The following is a 21892-nucleotide window of genomic DNA, read 5'->3' as shown; positions in this document are numbered from 1 at the left end:
GTTTCAGTGACTGCTTCAGGTTCCAATATTTTTTTTTCCTTCCTCGTCAAGTTCTGACAATATTGTTTGAACTGGGAGCTTGTCACCTATAACCTTCTTTAAGCATGAAACATGAAAAACTGGGTGCACTCGATAGGTTGCAGGAAGCTCCAATTTTTATTTGCCTTAGTACAATCTTTTGCAACACCTTGTACGGACCATAATACTTTGGTGATAATTTATTATCCTTCTTAGCTTGCTTGAGGGACATTTGTTTATATGGTTGTAGTTGTAGAAACACCCAGTCACCTACATCAAAACTTCTTTCCTTGCGATGTTAATCTGCCTGTTGTTTCATTCTATTCTGCGCCAAAGTGAGATTATCCTTTAAGTGTTGGAGAACTTGTTGTTGATGCTCGATGTGATCTTCCACTGCTTGAACCTTCGAATGTTATCTTAAATATGATGTGATGGACGGTGGATGATATCCATAAAGTGCCATAAATGGGGTCATTTTTGTTGTAGTAAGGAAGGAAGTGTTATACCACCATTCAGCCAGAGGCAACCATTTGACCCACTACGTCTGTTTATTAGATACAACGCAACGAAGATATCCTTCCAAACATTTGTTTACTATCTCAGTTTTCCTATCAAATTCAGGATGATAAGATGAGCTATGAGCTAATTGAGTACCAAGACAAGAAAATAGTTTTGTCCAAAAATTTCCAGTGAAAATGGGATCTCAGTCGCTTACAATCATCTTTGGGTTTCCATGTAGCTTTTGAATTGTTTCCACAAATGCAGTAGAATATGTATTGGCTTTAAATGGAGGAGATAATGTACAAAAATGTGCATACTTGGTAATTCTGTCAATTACCACCATGATGACTCTTTCCTTCGGACTTGGGTAAACCTGTGATAAAATCCATTGAAACCTCCTCCCAATGTTGGCTTGGAATGAATAAAGGTTGTAATAGACCTCCGGTCTTAATTGTTTCAACTTTATTTTGTTGGCAAACCAAACATTCCGCCACAAACTTTTGAATATCGGATTTAAGGCCATCCCAAAAAAATTCCTTCTTAGCCCCGTGGTAAGTTTTTAAAAATCATGAGTACCCTCTTAAGGGATAGGTGTGCAATTCCATAAGAATATTTTGTTTGAGTTGGGAATTCTTACATAGGTATAAGCGATTTTTCTACCACAACGAATCATTTTTCTAGCTAAATGTATGAGATGTACTCGGATCTTGTTGTATCTTTTGAATGAGTGCCCACACTTCTTCGTCATTCTTCCATTCATCCCTTGCTTCATTTATCCAATCTGGTTGGATAATAGAAATGGCACAAAGCAATGCTTCCACATCATCATCCTTTCTTGAGAGTGCATCTACCACAACATTTTGCTTCCCTTTTTTGGAGATGATTTTAAAGTAATAATCCAACATCTTTGTGACCCATTTTTATTGCTCTTCTGAAGATAATCTTTGTTGTAAAAAGTATTTAAGACTATCATTATCCGTTTTTACCTTGAAGTGTTTTCCCATTAGGTAGGGTTGCCATTTCTTAAGTGCATGTAGTATTGCTAACATTTCCTTCTCATAAATAGCTTTGTGTAAATACTTTCCTTTGATTGGATGACTTTCGAAAGCAATGGGTCTTTCTTCTTGCATTAAAACAACTCCAATTCCGTTTCTTGAGGCATCACATTCCACATTAAAGGTTTTTGTGAAGTCCAGCATAGCCAAGACTAGTGCTTGGAACATTGCCTCTTTAAGATGTTCAAAGGCCTTCATTGCTTCTAGAGTCCATGAAAATGCAGCTTTCTTCAATAATATTGTTAGAGGTGCTGTTATTCTCCCATAACTCTTAACAAATTTACGATAATACCCTATCAACCCGAGAAATCCATGCAGATGCTTTATGGATGTGGGGATTTTCCATTCCTTAATGGATTTAATATTGCTAGGGTCTACCTTAACACCTTCATGAGATACAATATGACCTAGATATTCCATCTCTTGTACTCTAATGAAACATTTGGAGCTTTTTGCATATAATTGTTTCTCCTCCAATAGTTTGAGCACCCTGTCAACATGTTGAACATGATCCTTCCAAGACTTGTTGTAGATTAGTATATCATCAAAAAATACTAACACAAATTTTCTAAGGAAGGGTTTGAAAATGGAATTCATCAAACCTTGAAATGTAGAAGGTGCATTCGTAAGGCCAAAAGGCATGACCAAAAATTCATAATGACCCTCATGAGTTCTAAATGTTGTTTTTGGAATGTCTTCAGTATTCATTCTGATTTGATGATATCCTAAACGAAGATCCAACTTGGTGAAGTAGATTGATACATGCAATTCATTCAATAATTCATCAATGACAGGAATGGTAAATTTATCTTTAATAGTGAGCTTGTTGAGCTCCCTATAATCTGGACACATGCACCATGATCCATCCTTCTTGTGCACCAATACTGCTGGAGCAGAGAAAGAACTCTAACTAAGTTGAATTATACCAGCCTCTAGCATTTCTGCAACCATAAGTTCAATTTCACTCTTTTGGGCATAGGGATATATGTAAGGCCTGATGTTTGGAGTAACACTTCCTAGAATCAAATGAATAGCATGATCATGATCACAAATAGGTGGGAGGCCTTTGGAAGTCTCAAATACCTTGTAGTGATTATCCAAGACTCTTTGGAAATTTGTAGAAATAGATGATTTCGATGTCGGAACTTCTAGCGAACATAATTGTGCAATTACGCCTCATTGTTCTTTCTTTATAAGCTTTGTCATTCCGTTAGAGCTTATTATCTTTCTCTGTTTCCCTACAATACCCCTTAATTCAACTTCCTTTCCTTCTGGAAAAAAAATAAAAATAAATTAAATTAAATTAAATTAAAAATAAAATAAAATAAAATTTCTTGAAAATTAAAAGAAATTATACCCAAAGATTGTAGCCATTAGATCTTAGTACAACATCAGCACCACCCATTGGAATGGAAAGCATTGGGTTATTGAATACATATTATCCCATGGATAGATTGATATTATGGCACTTTCCAAAGCAATTTATGGTTCCTCCACTTGCAACCATCAATTGACACTCTCGTGCTGGATATAGGAAACAATTCAATTCCTTGGCTATCTTACAATGAATAAAATTATGGGTACTGCCTGAATCAATCAACACTATTACCCTTTTCTTCTTGATATGTCCTTCTATCTTGATAGTTTGAGGAGTGATAATTCCGACCAATGCATTACAAGATATGGTCAGATTCATTTCTTCTTTATCTAGGGTTTGTTCCTAGTGTATATCCTCTTCTTTTGATGTTTCTTATTCCTTTTCTTCCTCCTCTTCACAATCTATGTAAAATAATTTCTTCTTGGCACACTTATGACCTTTAGTGTATTTGCTATCACAACTGTAACAAATCCATTTTTCTATTTTTTTTCTTCCAAATGTTGTGGTGTCAACCTTGTAGGTTGTGGAAGGCTAGGGACAACAACACTTCCATCTTTATAGTTGTGAGTGGTAGGCTTCCTTGTTGCCATAATTTTACTTTCCATTTTTCTTGCCAACCTGAATGCCTTCTCCAATGAATCAGGTTCCCAAAGGCGAACCTGTTGGGTCCCTATAATACTAGTGATTACCCCATTACTATTGTAGTTATACCCCTTATTTATATTGTTGTGCCCCTATTACCCCCATGTTGTTATTTATGTGCCCCATAGAATCCCTCTATTGTTATTTTTGTGGCTTTATATTATTATTGTTAGGTCGGCTGGATTATATTGAGACTCCTTAGACTCCTATATATAGAAAGGAGGTTTTGTCATTTGTATCATCAAGAATTGTTCATTTATGTAATGTAAAGGAGGTTGCCCCCTCGAAGAGGCTGAATTCTAAGGCGTTGATCTATCTTTTCTATCTTTTCTTGAGCTGGTTTCATAACATTTGGTATCAGAGCTTTGGATTCTAGGGTTTCGCTGCTCCAAACAGGTCATCGTGGCATTTTCGCTATAACTTTTTTTATGTGACGTTTCAGAAGTCGCAAAAAAAAACCATTTGAGAAGAAATCACGCTGAACCTTGGGTCCGAATTTCAGAGCTTTTCGCGCGATATTTGCGGAGATATGATCTGAGGAAGTTGGTCTTTTTGCAGACTCCTGAATTACATTCAAAACAGGTGACCTGGGGAAAATCGTCATAACTTTCTCTCTGGGAATCAGATTGAAATTTTGTAAGAAGGTACAGAAAGAGGACGGACTGTAGTTTCTTGTATGTGTGTTTCAGATTCAAAGGTTGAAGCAGTGACTCGTGGCACGTCGTACAAGTTCGCTCTACTGAACTAGTCTAAAAGCAAGTCACTGTGGGAGATTTCACATAACTCTTCCTTGGAGAATCCAATTTGGGTCAGACTTGTGGCATTGGAAAGAGGACGCAGAAGGCTACTACAGGTCGCAATTTCAGAATTGGATGATCCGAAATTACAGAGATACATCAGATTCAATATCAGGCTTCTATAAAGTGAAAAAAGGTGTGTAGTTTTTTTTTTAATTTTTGTGTAAGCTTGGTTTAACGGATTCAAAGGGCATAGTAAAGCATTATTATCGGTAACTGATGCCCCGAGGAAAGAAAATGCAAACACCTAGTAAGGAACCTGAAAGCTCTAGCATGACTCATGAAGAAGAGGAAGAAATGCTACATGATATATCAAAATTACAAGAACAAGTGCAACAAATGTCACGCTCACAAAAGCTAACAGAAGCTAAGATAAGTGGCGTGGAATCTAAGATAAATGGTGTGGAATCTAAGATAAATGGCGTGGAATCTAAGATAAAGGGCATGGAAGCTAAGGTGGATGATTCGAAGACAGATTTGAAGATAGACATGGAAGATTTGAAGACAGATTTGACAAATTTTCTACAAGAAATACTTACTAATGGTGAAAAGGTTGTAAAGGAAACTCATGATGTGAACAAAAGTAATGTTAATCATGATTCCATAGATGCTAATGTTGGATCAAAGACCCACCATATTCCAAAAATCGATATGAGGAAGTTTGATGGCAAGGATCCCGCCACATGGATATTACAGATGGAGCAGTTCTTCGATCTCAATAATGTGCAAAACACACAAAAGGTACGTATGGCAACTGTATATTTGGAACCAAATCAGTTTGTATGGTATCAATGGCTTTGCTCTCGTAAAAATTTATCACTTGGGCAATTTTTACGGAAGAATTGATAGCACATTATGAAGATACAAAAAGCAACACTTTTTTTAGCCAATTGATAAGTCTCAAACAAAAGGGTTCAGTAATGGAGCACATTGAGGAGTTCCAAAAATTGAACATAAGGGTAAAAGATATTCCAGAGGAGCATAGGATTGATGTGTTCATAGGGTCTTTAAAGGATAATATCCAACATGATGTTCGCCTTTGGGAACCTGATTCATTAGAGAAGGCATTCAGGTTAGCAAGAAAAATGGAAAGCAAAATTATGGCAACCAGGAAGCATACCACTCACAACTATAAAGACGGAAGTGTTGTTGCCCCTAGTCTTCCACAACCTATAAGGTTGACACCACAAAAATTGGAAGAAAAAAGAGCAAAAGGGCTTTGTTACAGTTGTGATAGCAAATACACTAAAGGTCATAAGTGTGCTGAGAAGAAATTATTCTACATAGATTGTGAAGAGGAAGAAGAAAAGGAGCAAGAAAGGTCAAAAGAAGAAGATATACTCCAGGAACAAAGCCTAGATGAAGAACAAATAAATCCGACCATATCTTGTAATGCATTGGCGGGAATTACCACTCCTCAAACCATCAAGATAGAAGGACAAATCAAGAAGAAAAAGGTAATAGTGTTGATTGATTCAGGAAGCACCCACAATTTTATTCATTGTAGGGTAGCAAAAGAATTGAATTGCTTCCTATATCCAGCACCAGAGTGTCAAGTGATGATTGCAAATGGAGGAACAATAAATTGCTCTGGAAGGTGCCATAATATCAAGCTATCCATGGGAGAATATGTATTGACTAGCCCAATGCTTTCCATTCCAATGGGAGGTGTTGATGTTGTACTAGGAGTCCAATGGCTACAATCCTTGGGTACAATAGCTTTTAATTTTCAAGAACTTTTCATCAAATTTTCTACGGAAGGAAAGGAAGTTGAATTAAGGGGTATTGCAGGGAAACCAGGAAAGATAATCAGCTCTAATGGTATGACAAAGCTTCTAAAAAAGGAGCAAAGAGGTGTAATTGCACAATTATGTTCGCTAGATGTTTCCACATTGGAATCATCTATTTCTCCAGATCTCCAAAAAGTCCTGGACAATCATTCCAAGGTATTTGAGACTCCCAAAGGTCTCCCACCTATGCGTGATCATGATCATGCTATTCATCTGATTCCAGGAAGTGTTCCTCCAAACATCAGGCCGTACAGATATCCCTATGTCCAAAAAAGTGAAATTGAACGTATGGTTGCAGAAATGCTAGAGGCTGGTATAATTCAACCAAGTCAAAGTTCTTTCTCTGCTCCAGTAGTATTGGTGCACAAGAAGGATGGATCATGGCGCATGTGTCCGGATTATAGGGAGCTCAACAAGCTCACTATTAAAGATAAGTTCCCCATTCCTGTCATTGATGAATTACTGGATGAATTGCATGGATCAATTTACTTCACCAAGTTGGATCTTCGTTCGGGATATCATCAAATCAGAATGAAGATTGAAGACATTCCGAAAACGGCATTTAGAACTCATGAGGGTCATTATGAATTTTTGGTCATGCCTTTTGGCCTTACCAATGCACCTTCAACATTTCAAGGTTTGATGAATTCAATTTTCAAACCATTCCTTAGAAAATTTGTGTTAGTATTTTTTGATGATATACTAATCTACAACAAGTCTTGGAAGGATCATGTTGAACATGTTGACAGGGTGCTACAACTATTGGAGGAGAAACAATTATATGCAAAAAGATCCAAATGTTTCTTTGGAGTCCAGGAGGTGGAATATTTGGGTCATATTGTATCTCATGAAGGAGTTAAGGTAGACCCTAGCAAAATTAAAGCCATTAAGGAATGGAAAATCCCCACATCCATAAAGCATCTGCGAGGATTTCTTGGGTTGACAGGGTATTATCGCAAGTTTGTTAAGAATTATGGGAGAATAGCAGCACCTCTAACAACATTATTGAAGAAAGATGCATTTTCATGGACTCCGGAAGCAACAAAGGCCTTTGAACATCTTAAAGAGGCAATGTGCCAAGCACCGGTCTTAGCTACACCGGACTTCACAAAAACCTTTATTGTGGAATGTGATGCTTCAGGAAATGGAATTGGTGCTGTTCTAATGCAAGATGAAAGACCCATTGCTTTTGAAAGTCGTCCAATCAAGGGAAAGTTTTTAAGCAAAGCTATTTATGAGAAGGAAATGTTGGCAATACTCCATGCACTTAAGAAATGGCGACCCTACCTAATGGGAAGACACTTCAAGGTAAAAACGGATCATGATAGCCTTAAATACTTTTTAGAACAAAGATTATCCTCTGAAGAGCAACAAAAGTGGGTCACAAAGATGTTGGGTTATGACTTTGAAATCATCTACAAAAAAGGGAAGCAAAATGTGGTGGCAGATGCACTCTCAAGAAAGGATGAGGATGTGGAAGCATTGTTGTGCGCCATTTCTATTATCCAACCAGATTGGATAAACGAAGCAAGGGAGGAATGGAAGAATGATGAAGAAGTGTGGGCACTTATTCGAAAGCTACAACAAGATTCCAGTACGTCTGATACATTTAGCTGGAAAAATGATTCATTATGGTACAAAGATCGCTTATACCTCTGTAAGAATTCCCAGCTAAAACAAAAGATTCTTATGGAATTGCACACTTCTCCCTTAGGAGGGCACTCGAGATTTTTAAAAACTTACCACAGGGTTAAGAAGGAATTTTTTTGGGATGGCCTTAAATCAGATATTCAAAAGTTTGTGGCGAATGTTTGGTTTGCCAACAAAATAAAGTTGAAACAATTAAGACACCGGGTCTATTACAACCTTTATCCATTCCAAGCCAACGTTGGGAGGAGGTTTCAATGGATTTTATCACAGGTTTACCCAAGTCTGAGGGAAAGAGTGTCATCATGGTGGTAGTTGACAGACTTACCAAGTATGCACACTTTTGTGCATTATCACATCCATTTAAAGCCAGTACAGTTTCTACTGCATTTATGGAAACAATTCAAAAGCTACATGGAAACCCAAAGATTATTGTAAGTGACAGAGATCCCATTTTCACTGGAAATTTTTGGACAGAATTATTTTCTTGTCTTGGTACTCAGTTAGCTCATAGCTCATCTTATCATCCTCAATCTGATGGGCAAACTGAGATAGTAAACAAATGTTTGGAAGGATATCTTCGTTGCTTTGTATCTGATAAACAGACACAATGGGTCAAATGGTTGCCTCTGGCTGAATGGTGGTATAACACTTCCTTCCATACAGCAACAAAAATGACCCCATTTATGGCACTTTATGGGTATCAACCACCATCCATCACATCATATTTAAGAGAAAATTCTAAGGTTCAGGCAGTGGAACATCACATCGAACATCAACAACAAGTCCTCCAACTCTTAAAGGATAACCTCGTGTTGGCACAAAATAGAATGAAACAACAGGCAGATCAACATCGCAGTGAAAGAAGTTTTGATGTAGGTGATTGGGTATTCCTACGGCTACAACCATATAAGCAAATGTCCCTAAAGCAAGCTAAGAAGGATAATAAATTATCACCAAAGTATTATGGTCCGTACAAGGTGTTGCAAAAGATTGGTACTATGGCATACAAATTGGAGCTTCCTGCAGCTTCTCGATTGCACCCAGTTTTCCATGTTTCATGTTTAAAGAAGGTTATAGGCGACAAGCTCCCAGTGCAAACAATATTGCCAGAACTTGATGAGGAAGGAAAAAATATATTGGAACCGGAAGCAGTCACAGAAACAAGAACTCGACAGCTACGAAATCGATCAATTTCAGAGTATCTTATCAAGTGGAAGAACTTATCCGCTGAAGATTCCACATGGGAGGATGAGAATTTTATGCAGAAGTATCCAGAACTACTCAAGCGTTGAGGACAACACTTTTTTGAAGGAGAGGGGCATGTTGGGTCCCTATAATACTAGTGATTACCCCATTACTATTGTAGTTATACCCCTTATTTATATTGTTGTGCCCCTATTACCCCCATGTTGTTATTTCTGTGCCCCATAGAATCCCTCTATTGTTATTTTTGTGGCTTTATATTATTATTGTTAGGTCGGCTAGATTATATTGAGACTCCTTAGACTCCTATATATAAAAGGAGGTTTTGTCATTTGTATCATCAAAGAATTGTTCATTTATGTAATGTAAAGGAGGTTTCCCCCTCGAAGAGGCTGAATTCTAAGGCGTTGATCTATCTTTTCTTGAGCTGGTTTCATAACAGAACCTCATGTTGGATGTTATCCTTTAAAGTCCCTATGAACACATCAATCCTATGCTCCTTTGGAATATCTCTTACCCTTATATTCAAGTTTTATAAGTCCTCAAAGTGCTCCATCATTGGACCCTTTTGTTTGAGATTTATCAATTGGCTAAGAAAGGTGTTGCTTTTCGTATCCTCGTAATGTGCTATCATTTCTTCTATAAAAATTTCCCAAGTGACAATTTGTTTATGAGAGCAAAGCCATCGATACCATACAAATCGATTGAGTTCCAAATATAAAGTTGCAATGCGTACCCTTGGTGTATTTTGTACATTATGGAGATCGAAATATTGCTCCATCTATAGTATCCATGTTACGGGATCCTTGCCATCAAACTTCCTCATATTGATCTTTGGAACATGATGGGTATTCAATCCAACGTTAGAGTCTATGAGATCATGATTAACATTTCTTTTGTTCTCATTATGAGTTTCCTTTACTTCCCTTTTGCCATTAGTAAGCATTTCTTGTAGCAACTTTGTCAAATCTATCTTTAAATCTTCCATGTTGCCTTTAAGTTTTGCTTCTATCTTAGCTTCCATGCCATCCATCTTAGCTTCCACGCCTTTCTTTAACCATCCATCTTAGCTTTTGTTCCTTTTTGTGAGAGTGAAATTTGTTGCATTTGGTCTCGTAATTTTTATATATCATGTTGCGTTTCTTCCTCGTCTTCATGGGTCATGCTAGAGATTTCAAGTTGCTTACTAGGTGTTTCCATTTTATTTCTTCGGAGCATCAATTATTGATAATGATGCTTCACTATGTCCTTTGAATTCCTCCAAACTTATTTTTCAAACTAAACTTATGCAAAATTTTAAAAAGACTACTCACTTTTTTGGCTTTGTAGGAGCTCGATATTCAATCTGTTGTATCTCTGTAAATGTGGATCTCCCAGTTCTGAAATTCAGTCTTGTGGTATCCCTCTACATCCTTTGTTCCAACCCTGCAATTCTGATCAAGATTGGATTCTCCAAGAAAGAGATATGGCAAATCTCCCACGATGACCTGATTATGGGCTTGTTTAGTAGAGCGAACTTTTACGAAATGCCACGTGTCACTGTTTCGACCTTCGGACCTGAAACCAATTCATAGAAAACTACTGTCTGTCTTATTTCTGTACCTTTTTACGAAATTTCAATCTGATGCTCAGAGAGAAAGTTATGACTATTTTCCCCAAGTCACTTGTTTGAGATATAATTCAGGAGCTTGCAAAAACCCTAACTTACTTGCATCATATCTCCTAAAATATAGTGAGAGATGATATGAAATTCGGACCTGAGGTTCATACAGATTTCGGCTCAAATGGGTTTTACTTTCAGCTTTTGAAACGCCGTAGAAAAAAGTTATAGCGAAAATTCCATGATGACCTGTTTGGAGCAACGAAACCCTAGAATCCAAAGCTCCGATACCAAATGTTATGAAACCAGCTCTCAAAATAGAAGAAAAGATAGATCAACGACTTAGAAATCAGTCTCTTCGAGGGGGAAACCTCCTTTACATTACACAAATGAACAATTCTTGGATGATACAAATGACAAAACCTCCTTTCTATATACAGGAGTATAAGGAGTCACAATATAATCAAGCCGACATAACAATAATAATATAGGGGCACAAAAATAACAATAGTGGGCTTCTATGGGGCACAATAATAACAATAGGGGCACAACAATAAAAATAAGGGATAAAATGACAATAGTAATGGGGGAATCACTAGTATTATAGGGACCTAACAGTGAAGATGTCGCTGTTGTTATCATTCACTGCTCCGCCAAAGGATTTTAAGAAATTGTCTAAGGTAGTTTTGAATCTTTTGGCAATTAAGGCTGAAGCTCCTCCAATGAGGATGGTGTCATCAACAAACTGCCCATGATTTATGCTCTTTATTCCTGGGGTAAATCTAATGCCTAGGAGGTTAGATCTTTCTCTTTCCCACTCAAGCCTTCTCCTCATGGAGTCAGCCATTATTATATAGAGAAAGGGGGATATGGAGCATCCCTACCTCAACCCTCTAGATTCTTTGAAGAAACCTGCATCCCTCCCATTAACGAGGGGACCTATCCAAGGGGATGAGATACAGAGGGCCACCCATTAGATAAAGGATGACATAAATCCCATTTTGTGCATTACTTTAAATAAAAATTCATGTCTTACCCTGTCAAAAGCATTAGCCATGTCGAGCTTGATTATCATCCCATACTCTCCTCTTTTCTAATTGATGTCCATTGCTTCATAGATCAAAATGATATTATCAATGATTTGCATATCAAGAACAAATACTCCTTGATTGACCAAGATTAGATTAGGAAAGGTTCGCTTGAGCCTAGAGGCCAACAACTACGAGATGATTTTATAAGAGACATTACAAAGAGAAATCAGATGAAATCTCGAGAAGTTAGAAGGGTTTGATTCTTTGGGAATTAAATCTAGGAATGAGGAATTTATTCCTTCCCCAATATGAAGGTGTTTAAGAGAGTACCCTATCATTTTGCATAGATCCTTTTCTATTAACTCCCGAAAGTGTTGGTAAAAGGAAGTCGAAAAGTCGTCCAGACCTAGGGCTTTATCTGGGAGAAAGGAAAATACAACCTTCCTAATCTCCTCGGTGGAAGGTGGTGCAATGAGTTGAGTATTGATTTTCTCATAAATTAGAGTGGGCACATGTTCTAACATATGATTTTTCGAATCCTGATCCCCCTGGTTATCATTATGATACAAGGCTTGGAAGTGTTGTACATCAACATCTTTGATTCCTTCAAACTCTAAAATAGTCTGAACCCCATGCTGAATTTGCGAGATGGAATTTTTTCTTTCCCTAAACGAGGCTTGCTTATAAAAAAAACTTTATATTCCGGTCATTGACTTGGAAGTTGGAGCCATATGCTTATGGATTTAATTCTCCAGTAATCTTCCTCTTTCCTGAGGAGGGATTAGAGTTCCTTAAATGTATCGACTTCTCTTTGCATAACCTCCGAGGATACAAGAGCCTCTTCATTATGTTTTTTAATTAACGTGAGTTGTTTCTCTGTTTCTTTGATTGGATACTGCCTATCTACTTTTCTTTCCACGACCCAAGATTTGATGTCCTTCTTTAGCATTTTAATCTTGGTTTCCCAAATGTGGATTGGGCTTACCTCCACCCATTCTGACCATGACTTCCCAAGCAACTTGAAAAATCCATTGGAATCCAACCAGAGAGGGGAGAACCGAAATGGGATGTGGCCAAGGTTCAGAGAAGGAGAAAGAAGGAGACATATGGTTCTATGGTCAGAGCCAGACCAGGGGAGGATAAATAATTGAAGGGTTAAGTTCGCTGAGAAGAGGAGGTCAGAAGCAAGGAACAGGTCCAGTTGTGCGATGATAAGTCCATGTCCAGAGCGTTTGTTGTTCCAGGTGTAGAGGAAACACAAAGGCTTGACATCAAACAAGCCAAGGGAGAACATCAAATCTTCCAGAGCTTCTTGGGAGGCATCCCTAACAATTGAGCCACCCTTTTTTTATTTTTGATTGATAGTGGTATTGAAAACCCCTCTGAGAATACATTTTCTTCCATATTTAGTGTGTTTCAAATCCATTAGGGACTGCCAACATTCCTGCTTTTCTCTAAAGTGGACGAACATTTATATGTTGACAATAGTACACATTTGTCTAATGTATAAAATTTTGAAAGATGTTGCAATCCAATGTGTAGTTTTATGAGAGCTTACCAATTACAGATACTTAGGGTTCCACATTGTGCATAGTAATCCCGAGGCCCCTCTCGAGCTGACAAGTACCCTGTTGCTTCCATTCCATAGTTTACGCTACTTGCTGGAGAGATTTGATTCTCCCAACTTTGTCTACTGGAACAGGGCAACTGTGGGTTGCTCCTTATGTATTAGAGATTTTGCTTCCATTGTCCTTTTCTCCGAGCCAAGTTCCCTACAATTCCAGGAGATACTATTAATTATTTTCTCTTAGAGGAGGATGTCCCTTTCTCGAGACCAACCAAATATCCTTTTTTTCCTCCTTCATTCCCATGTTCAACTATTTACCTAGGGATAGTATGCTGAAACCCTAGTTCTTTGTCTTTCTTTGTCTGCTCCAATCTTATCTCTTTATTGGATTTGTGGCCCGATCTTCTGACTTTCCTCTCATTATCTTTGAACCTTGCTCTTTCTGACTTCTCATTGGTTGAGCTTGTGATTATAGCAGGGCCCGTCATTTCCTTAGAGGATAGGAAGTCTTCTTCTTCCCTTTCCCCCTCTAAAGAGTCTTTCGTACTACTATTGGAGACTTGGTCCGGGGATATTATCTCCTTTTTCAGTGCCAAGGTTGCATGAGTATCTGCTCCTTCAGATTGTGTATGTTTGTAAGGAGGTTCGTGCTGAGGCACTTCCTCTCGTGATATCCCAACGAGGGAACTGAATTGATTGACATTTTCTCCTAAACTTCCTCCTTGGCTTGAAGCACCAACAGGCGGATTATGATTACCCTGACTTGCTCCAGGTTTCAAGGGAGGGACAAATGCATTTCCAGAGGGGGGATTTTGTTGACGATTATTTCCTTTCCTCTTCTTGGCCTGTTGCCATTGTTTGTTTGGTCCATTTTGCTAAGGTTCTTGAGGAGACTGCACTGTCAAACAACCTTTAGCAAAGTGACCATATTCATGGCAAAGCTTGCACTTAAAGGGGAGTTGATCATAGTCCACCTCCTAGATATGGGTCTAGTTATCCATGTAGAGTTGAACCTCTGCCGGAAGTCCTTTTTCTAGATCCACCTCCACAAAAATCCTAGCACTTGCAAAGAGCCCATCCTTTGGCTCTGCACTATCTATATAATTTTTCCTAAAGAGTTCCCAATCAACCTGAAGGATGCATCATTTTAGTAATGTAGTGGAAGGTAGGGCAACTTCACCCAGACTAGGATGGTTGAGGGGACGCCACAATCTAGGTTGAAGTTAGGGCTCCATCTATCAAGGTAAAGACCTCGAGGCCCCATGAAGTACGAGCCACTTCGAAAGATTAGATCTCTTCCAGTCTGTTTTCGAAAAAGAATATGTAAAAACCCTTATCGCATAATTAGGAGATTACTTCCCCATTGATGAGAGGCTTTCCGTTCTTCTCAATCCATGACCTGACAGTGCAAGGGGAGGGCCAAAGGCCCATAAAATGTCCTATGAGCTCTCAATCAACAAGCTGAAGAGTGCGAGTTTGGGCCTGAGGAGTCTTTATTTCGATCAAGGTGACAACTTCCTTATCCAAGTCCGGGGTTGGGCTGACCCAACCATGGCAGGCTGACTAGCCAAACACAATGAGGAGGCACAACAGATCAAAGGGGATGACACAGGAGGTCATAGGGGAGATTGAACGCAAAAAACAGGGGAAGGCAGGCTATCAACAGGGTCAGCCCAAATACCATGTTAGTAAGCTTGATTTATTTAATAATGTTATAATCATATAACTAACATTTAAGATATAAATGTGGTATAATTTAATTAATAAATATTTTATTTTTTTAATTGAGATTTGGTAATATAATTTTGGGTTCTTTTTGTTGTTGTGATTTCTTTAGCATTATGATTTCTTATTATTTAAAATGTGTTTTTAAATGCTTAAATAAATTCAATCTCTAAAAAATTCATAATATTCTATATCCATTAGATAACGATGATGATTAAGGTCCACTATGTGAGGATGGACACAATCCATAAACAATGCTACTACTCTGATTATGGACTGTGGAAGCCTACATGCTTTGAAATATAAAAATGATAATATAATAATTATATAACTGACATTTAATGTACAAATATGGTATAATTTAATTTGAATATTTTAGTTTTTTAACATAGATTTGATGATATAATTTTGATTTATTTTAATGTTGTGATTTCTTATTATTTAAAATTTGTTTTTAAATGTTTAAATAAATTCAACTTCTAAAAAAATCCATAATATTCCAAAACCATTTTATATTTATAAAAAAAAATAAAATATAATAATAATAATATCATGATTATATAACTAACATTTATCATAAAAAATGGTATAATTTAATTAACTATTTTGATTGAGAGAATCTTTTCGATCAAAGTGTAGTGTGTGGAGGATACATTTTGGATTGACTCTCTACCCATCATCAAGGACCACAAGATTTGTATAGTCACAAATGCTTCGAAGCCTTTAATAAGGAAGCTAGTCCACTAGCCGTTAAGGAAAATATTAAAATAATAAAATTAGTTGTTAATAAAAAAATCAAATAAAAAAATTAAATTAAATAAATAAATAATAAAAGAAGTGGAGTGAATGAATTGAACTAACCGAAAATTGGTGATAGAATTTTAATTCTCTTAGTAATTGTCATTTCTTATTATATAAAATGTATTTTTAAATACTTAAGTAAATTTAATCTTAAAAAAAAAAAAAAAAAAAAAAAAACTATTCAAATATTGTGAATTACAAAGTGAAATTTACAATTCTACAAATTTTCATCTCTCTGTGTGACGCACGGGCACATATTAAATAAATAATAATATTATAATCATATCACTAACATTTAATGCATTTTTTTTTGGTCAAGTTGTCTGTGATCCTCTAGGTTTGACCTCTGGCTTGAGAAAAGCGGGACCGGAGACCAGGGTCCCAGGGACATCTAATCTGTCAAAGTCACCTAGGGCCACCAACCCTAAACTCACTAGATTTTTTTAGCATGTTTCTTCCCCCTAGCAAAGCATAACATCGTCCCTGAGCCTTGTTAAGGAGGCCCATCCTCAATTGGTTGTGCTAGTAAGACTTTACCAAATATGAAGTAATTTAATTAATACATATTTTGGGTTTTTAATCTAAATTTAATAATATATTTTTGGTCGATAATACAGTTTTGGTCTTTTAAGTATTATTTAAGATGCATTTTTAAATATCCAAATAAATTTGACCGAGATAAAAATATATATATATATATATTAAACTAACTTTTAATATAAAAATATGGTATTTAATATAAAAATATGGTATTATATTAAATGTATTATTAAGCATTTAAATAAAATTAATCTCTAAAAAATTATAAAATATTCAAATTTTACAAATTATACCATGTAAATTTACAATTCTAAAAATTATTATCAAACAAAATATCCCACAACCCATATTATATATATATATATATAATTTGAAAAAATATGATAATAATAATGTTTTTTTTTTTTTTTTTTTTTTTTTTTCCACTGGAAAAATCCGTAAACTTTTCATTAAAGATGAAAGGTTACATGTGTAGATGCATGCCGCATATGCCAATTGTTCATTGGTATCTCTGTACATTTACAAAAATAAATACATATATCTGCTGTTGCAATATGTTGCTGTATGATCGGTGTAGTTCAAAGAGTTGATGCCTTATGGCATCCATCAGTTTACAAAAATTTACAAAAAACACAGTTCTGTGTACTGCTGCTGTCATTCTACTGTTTTGAGATTAGATCTCATGCAGACCCACAGTAGGATATTGTGGGTCTATATATGGGCGGTGGTAAAACTTTTGTTCTTGTTGGTCCAAAATCTCTGTTATCTCCCAATGTCCTTTCTCCATCAGCGCGGCCTCCTTGGAAAGTTTGTCAGCATCCTGATTGTGTTCCCTGTAGATATGAGAAACGGAGATGTGATTAAAAGCTGTCTTGAACTGTAGCACTTCATCAAGTATGTTATTGAGTGAGTGAATGTGACATGTAGTAATGCTGTTGAACCAATTTATAATGATCTGTGAATCTCCGAAGATGTTTATGCTGTTACATTGATGGCTTAGAGCAAAATGAAGCAGGTGTCGAAGAGATATAAGTTCAGCGAAATTGTTGGTCCCGGCCCCCAAACCGGCCTTGATGCGATAGGAGTGATTTCCAGATTTATGCAATATGAACCCACCCCCGCTGCTTTGGGCATTTGCAGCCCCGTCAAAGTATGCCCAAGGAGTTTCCCTGTCAATGGAGGGGGGAGGGGATGGTCTGCGGGATTTTGGAGGAGGAGGATCAGGTAATTCGTTATATGCACTTATGATCCGGGCTTCAATAAGTGGCCATTGAATGGCCTGCTCTTCGAAAATCAGATGGTTCCTAGCTTTCCAAATGGACCAATTTATGATAATGGGCAGGTTTACAAATTTGGAGCCTTTATGACTGTTCCCCCATTCAATCCATGCATTAATAAGGTCGTTTCCTCTCCATTCTCCCGAGAATTTCATAACCTGTTTTAAGTTGTTCCATATCTGTAGAACAACGCTACAGTTCAGGAAGAGGTGCTCTGTGGATTCACTGGCATTCTTGCACAGAACGCATCTCGTCGGTCCGAAGTGTGCTCTTCGCATGAGGTGCTCACCCGTGGGTACTCTGTTTCTGAGAACGCACCAAGTGAACAGTTTTGAGCGAGGGGAAGCAGATAGCTTCCATAAGCTATGCCACCATCGTTCTAGTACTTCAGGTTTTCTCTGCCATATGATGTGAACGTATCCTTCTTTAGGTGTATACCTCCCACTATCCGCCAGGTGCCAAATGATTTCATCCGGACCCTCTGATATTCTGACATGAGTTTCCATCAGGGCCTCACAGTATTTACTCCAATCATCGTGCCATCTCTGTGGAAGGTTGAGTTGAGCGGCGTTCTTCCAAGCCTGATGGAATAGGTCAGTCTGCTCTTGGTCCGCTATTTATATGATAATAATAATGTTATAATCATATAACTAACATTTAATCTATAAATATGGTATAATTAATTAATAAATATTTAATTTTTTTAATTGAAATTTGGTGATTTTATTAATTGTTGCGATTTTGAATTTTTGAAACATTTTTGTTAAAAATCATATTGGAAAAGTTTGATCCGCATGTTTCAAACCAACCTCTGTGGTTCATCATCGAGGAGATGAAGAATCAGATCATGACAACAGGTTAAATAGAAAGACAAATCATTCGAATGGCTATAATGAAACGGCTATAAAAAAAACGACTATATTTGACTGAGCGAGGAAAAAAAAGAATTAATTTAATCTAAATTTAAATATTAAATTAAATGTATATAAATAAATACTAATATTATTTTTAATTTAATCTTAATTTAAATATTAAGATTAAATTAAAAATAATATTAGTATTTATTTATATACATTTAATTTAATATTTGAAAAAATATTAAATTAAATGTGGTTGTGCCCCGCGTACAACCACATTAGATCTTAGTTTCACAATCTTTGTTACAACACTGACCTTCCTAGCCTTTTACAATGTCAAAATTATAGTGAGTTTGGGAGGCTTCTCTCCAAGATTTTTGAGCATAGAAATAAAATCTTAAATCAAAAAAAATAATTTGTTTCTTTAGGTCTGATAGACCAATGTTTAGTCTCAGGAGACGTTAACTATCATCATCATCATTAAATTAAATGTATATAAATAAATACTAATATTATTTTTAATTAATCTTAAACTAATTAAATTATTTTTTTAGTTATAACTAATATTAATATATATATATATATATTCTTAATTTAAATATTAAATTAAATGTATATAAATAAATACTAATATTATTTTTAATTAATCTTAAACTAATTAAATTAATTTTTTTAGTTATAACTAAATTAATTATATATATATATATATATATATATATATATATATAATAAAATCTTAGCATTATAATTTCTTATTATTTAAAACGTATTTTTAATACTTAAATAAATTCAATTTAAAAAAACATTCATAATATTTTATATTCATTATACAATAATAATAATTAAAATCCACCATGGAAAGATGGACACAATCTATAAAAAACATTATTACCGTTGTGACTTCTTATTTTATCATTGTGATTTTTAATTATTGAAAATATATTTTTAAATGCTTAAACCAATACCATTTTCATATTTTACAAATTACATGACTCAAATTTATAATTCTAAAAGTTCTCATAACACAAAATACCCTCTAACAAACATATTCTTTATATATAATTCAAAAAATATAATAATAATAATTATAATTATATAATTGATATATAATTAAAAAAATATAATAATAATAATTATAATTATATAACTGATATTTAATATATAAATATGGTGTAATTTATTTAATATAATTCTAAAAATTCTCCTAACACAAAATACCCTAACAAACATATTCTCTATATATAATTCAAAAAATATAATAATAATAATTATAATTATATACTGATATTTAATATATAAATATGGTGTTTTTTTGTTTTTTTGTCATGTAATATTTGTTGTTTGTTAGGGTATTTTGTGTTATGAGAACAAATATTACATGACAAAAAACAAAAAAAACATCATATTTATATATTAAATATCAGTTATATAATTATAATTATAATTATTATATTTTTTGAATTATATATAGAGAATATTATAATTATTATATTTTTTGAATTATATATAGAGAATATGTTTGTTATAGGGTATTTTGTGTTATGAGAACTTTTAGAATTATAAATTTGAGTAATATAATTTGTAAAATATGAAAATGGTATTGGTTTAAGCATTTAAAAATATATTTTCAATAATTAGTCACAACGGTAATAATGTTGTTTATAGATTGTGTCCATCTTTCCATGGTGGATTTTAATTATTATTATTATATAATGAATATAAAATATTATGATTTTTTTAAAATTGAATTTATTTAAGTATTAAAAATACGTTTTAAATAATAAGAAATCATAATGATAAGATTTTATTAATTATATATATATATATAAATAATTAATTTAGTTATAATTAAAAAATTAATTTAATTAGTTTAAGATTAATTAAAAATAATATTAGTATTTATTTATATACATCTAATTTAATATTTAAATTAAGAATATATATATATATATATATATATAATTTAGTTATAACTAAAAAATTAATTTAATTAGTTTAAGATTAATTAAAAATAATATTAGTATTTATTTATATATATTTAATTTAATGATGATGATGATAGTTAACGTCCCTTGAGACCAAACATTGGTTTATCAGACCTAAAGAAACAAATTATTTTTTTTGATTTAAGATTTTATTTCTGTGCTCAAAAAGCTTGGAGAGAAGCCTCCCGAGCTCACTATAATTTTGACATTGTAAAAGGCTAGGAAGGTTAGTTTTGTAACAAAAATTGTGAAACTAAGATCTAATGTGGTTGTACGGCGGGCACAACCACATTTAATTTATTATTTTTTCAAATATTAAATTAAATGTATATAAATAAATACTAATATTATTTTTAATTTAATCTTAATATTTAAATTAAGATTAAATTAAAAATAATATTAGTATTTATTTATATACATTTAATTTAATATTTAAATTAAGATTAAATTAATTCTTTTTTTTCCCTCACTCAGACAAATATAGTCGTTTTTTATAGCCGTTTCATTATAGCCATTCGAATGATTTGTCTTTCTATTTAACCTGTTGTCATTATCTGTTTTTTCATCTCCTCGATGATGAACCACAGAGGTTGATTTGAAACATGCAGATCAAACTTTTCCAATATGATTTTTAACGAAAATGATTCAAAAATTCAAAATCACAACAATTAATAAAATCACCAAATTTCAATTAAAAAAATTAAATATTTATTAATTAATTATACCATATTTATATATTAAATGTTAGTTATATGATTATAACATTATTATTATCATATTTTTTTCAAATTATATATATATATATATATATATAATATGGGTTGTGAGATATTTTGTTTTATAATAATTTTTAGAATTGTAAATTTACATGGTATAATTTGTAAAATTTGAATATTTTATAATTTTTTAGAGATTAATTTTATTTAAATGTTTAATAATATATTTAATATAATACCATATTTTTATATTAAATACCATATTTTTATATTAAAAGTTATATATATATATTTATCTAGGTCAAATTTATTTGGATATTTAAAAATGCATCTTAAATAATACTTAAAAGACCAAAACTCTATTATTGACCAAAAATATAATATTAAATTTAGATTAAAAACCCAAAATATGTATTAATTAAATTACTTCATATTTGGTAAAGTTTTAGTAGCACAACCAATTGAGGATGGGCCTCCTTGGCAAGGCTCAGGGACGATGTTATGCTTTGCTAGGGGGAAAAGACATGCTAAAAAAATCTAGTGAGTTTAGGGTTGGTGGCCCTAGGTGACTTTGACAGATTAGATGTCCCTGGTCTCCGGTCCCGCTTTTCTCAAGCCAAGGTCAAACCTAAAAGATCACAGACAACTTGACCAAAAAAAATGCATTAAATGTTAGTGATATGATTATAATATTATTATTTATTTAATATGTGCCCATGCGTCAGAGAGATAAGATGAAAATTTGTAGAATTGTAAATT

The 21892-nt window shown here is 34.2% G+C and overlaps 1 protein-coding gene across 1 annotated transcript; it reads right to left on the bottom strand.

Annotated features, from left to right (window-relative positions):
* Positions 1 to 16971: 16971 nt before the first annotated feature.
* On the bottom strand, positions 16972 to 18081 carry LOC149151820 (uncharacterized). The gene has a single exon (XM_089443284.1). The coding sequence runs from the start codon at positions 18079 to 18081 to the stop codon at positions 16972 to 16974; it is 1110 nt and encodes a 369-aa protein (XP_089299410.1).
* Positions 18082 to 21892: the final 3811 nt, after the last annotated feature.

The sequence above is a fragment of the Pinus tabuliformis genome, chromosome 9, assembly GCF_031772625.1.
Source record: "Pinus tabuliformis cultivar Carrire ecotype Pingquan chromosome 9, CPIR1, whole genome shotgun sequence".
Taxonomy (NCBI): Eukaryota; Viridiplantae; Streptophyta; class Pinopsida; order Pinales; family Pinaceae; genus Pinus; species Pinus tabuliformis.
Note: the sequence above shows the minus strand (reverse complement) of the source record. Positions and strands in the feature narration are given on the sequence as shown.

Coding starts and splice junctions, on each gene's coding strand:
- LOC149151820 (XM_089443284.1), bottom strand. CDS start 18,081: ATGGAAACTCATGTCAGAATATCAGAGGGTCCGGATGAAATCATTTGG.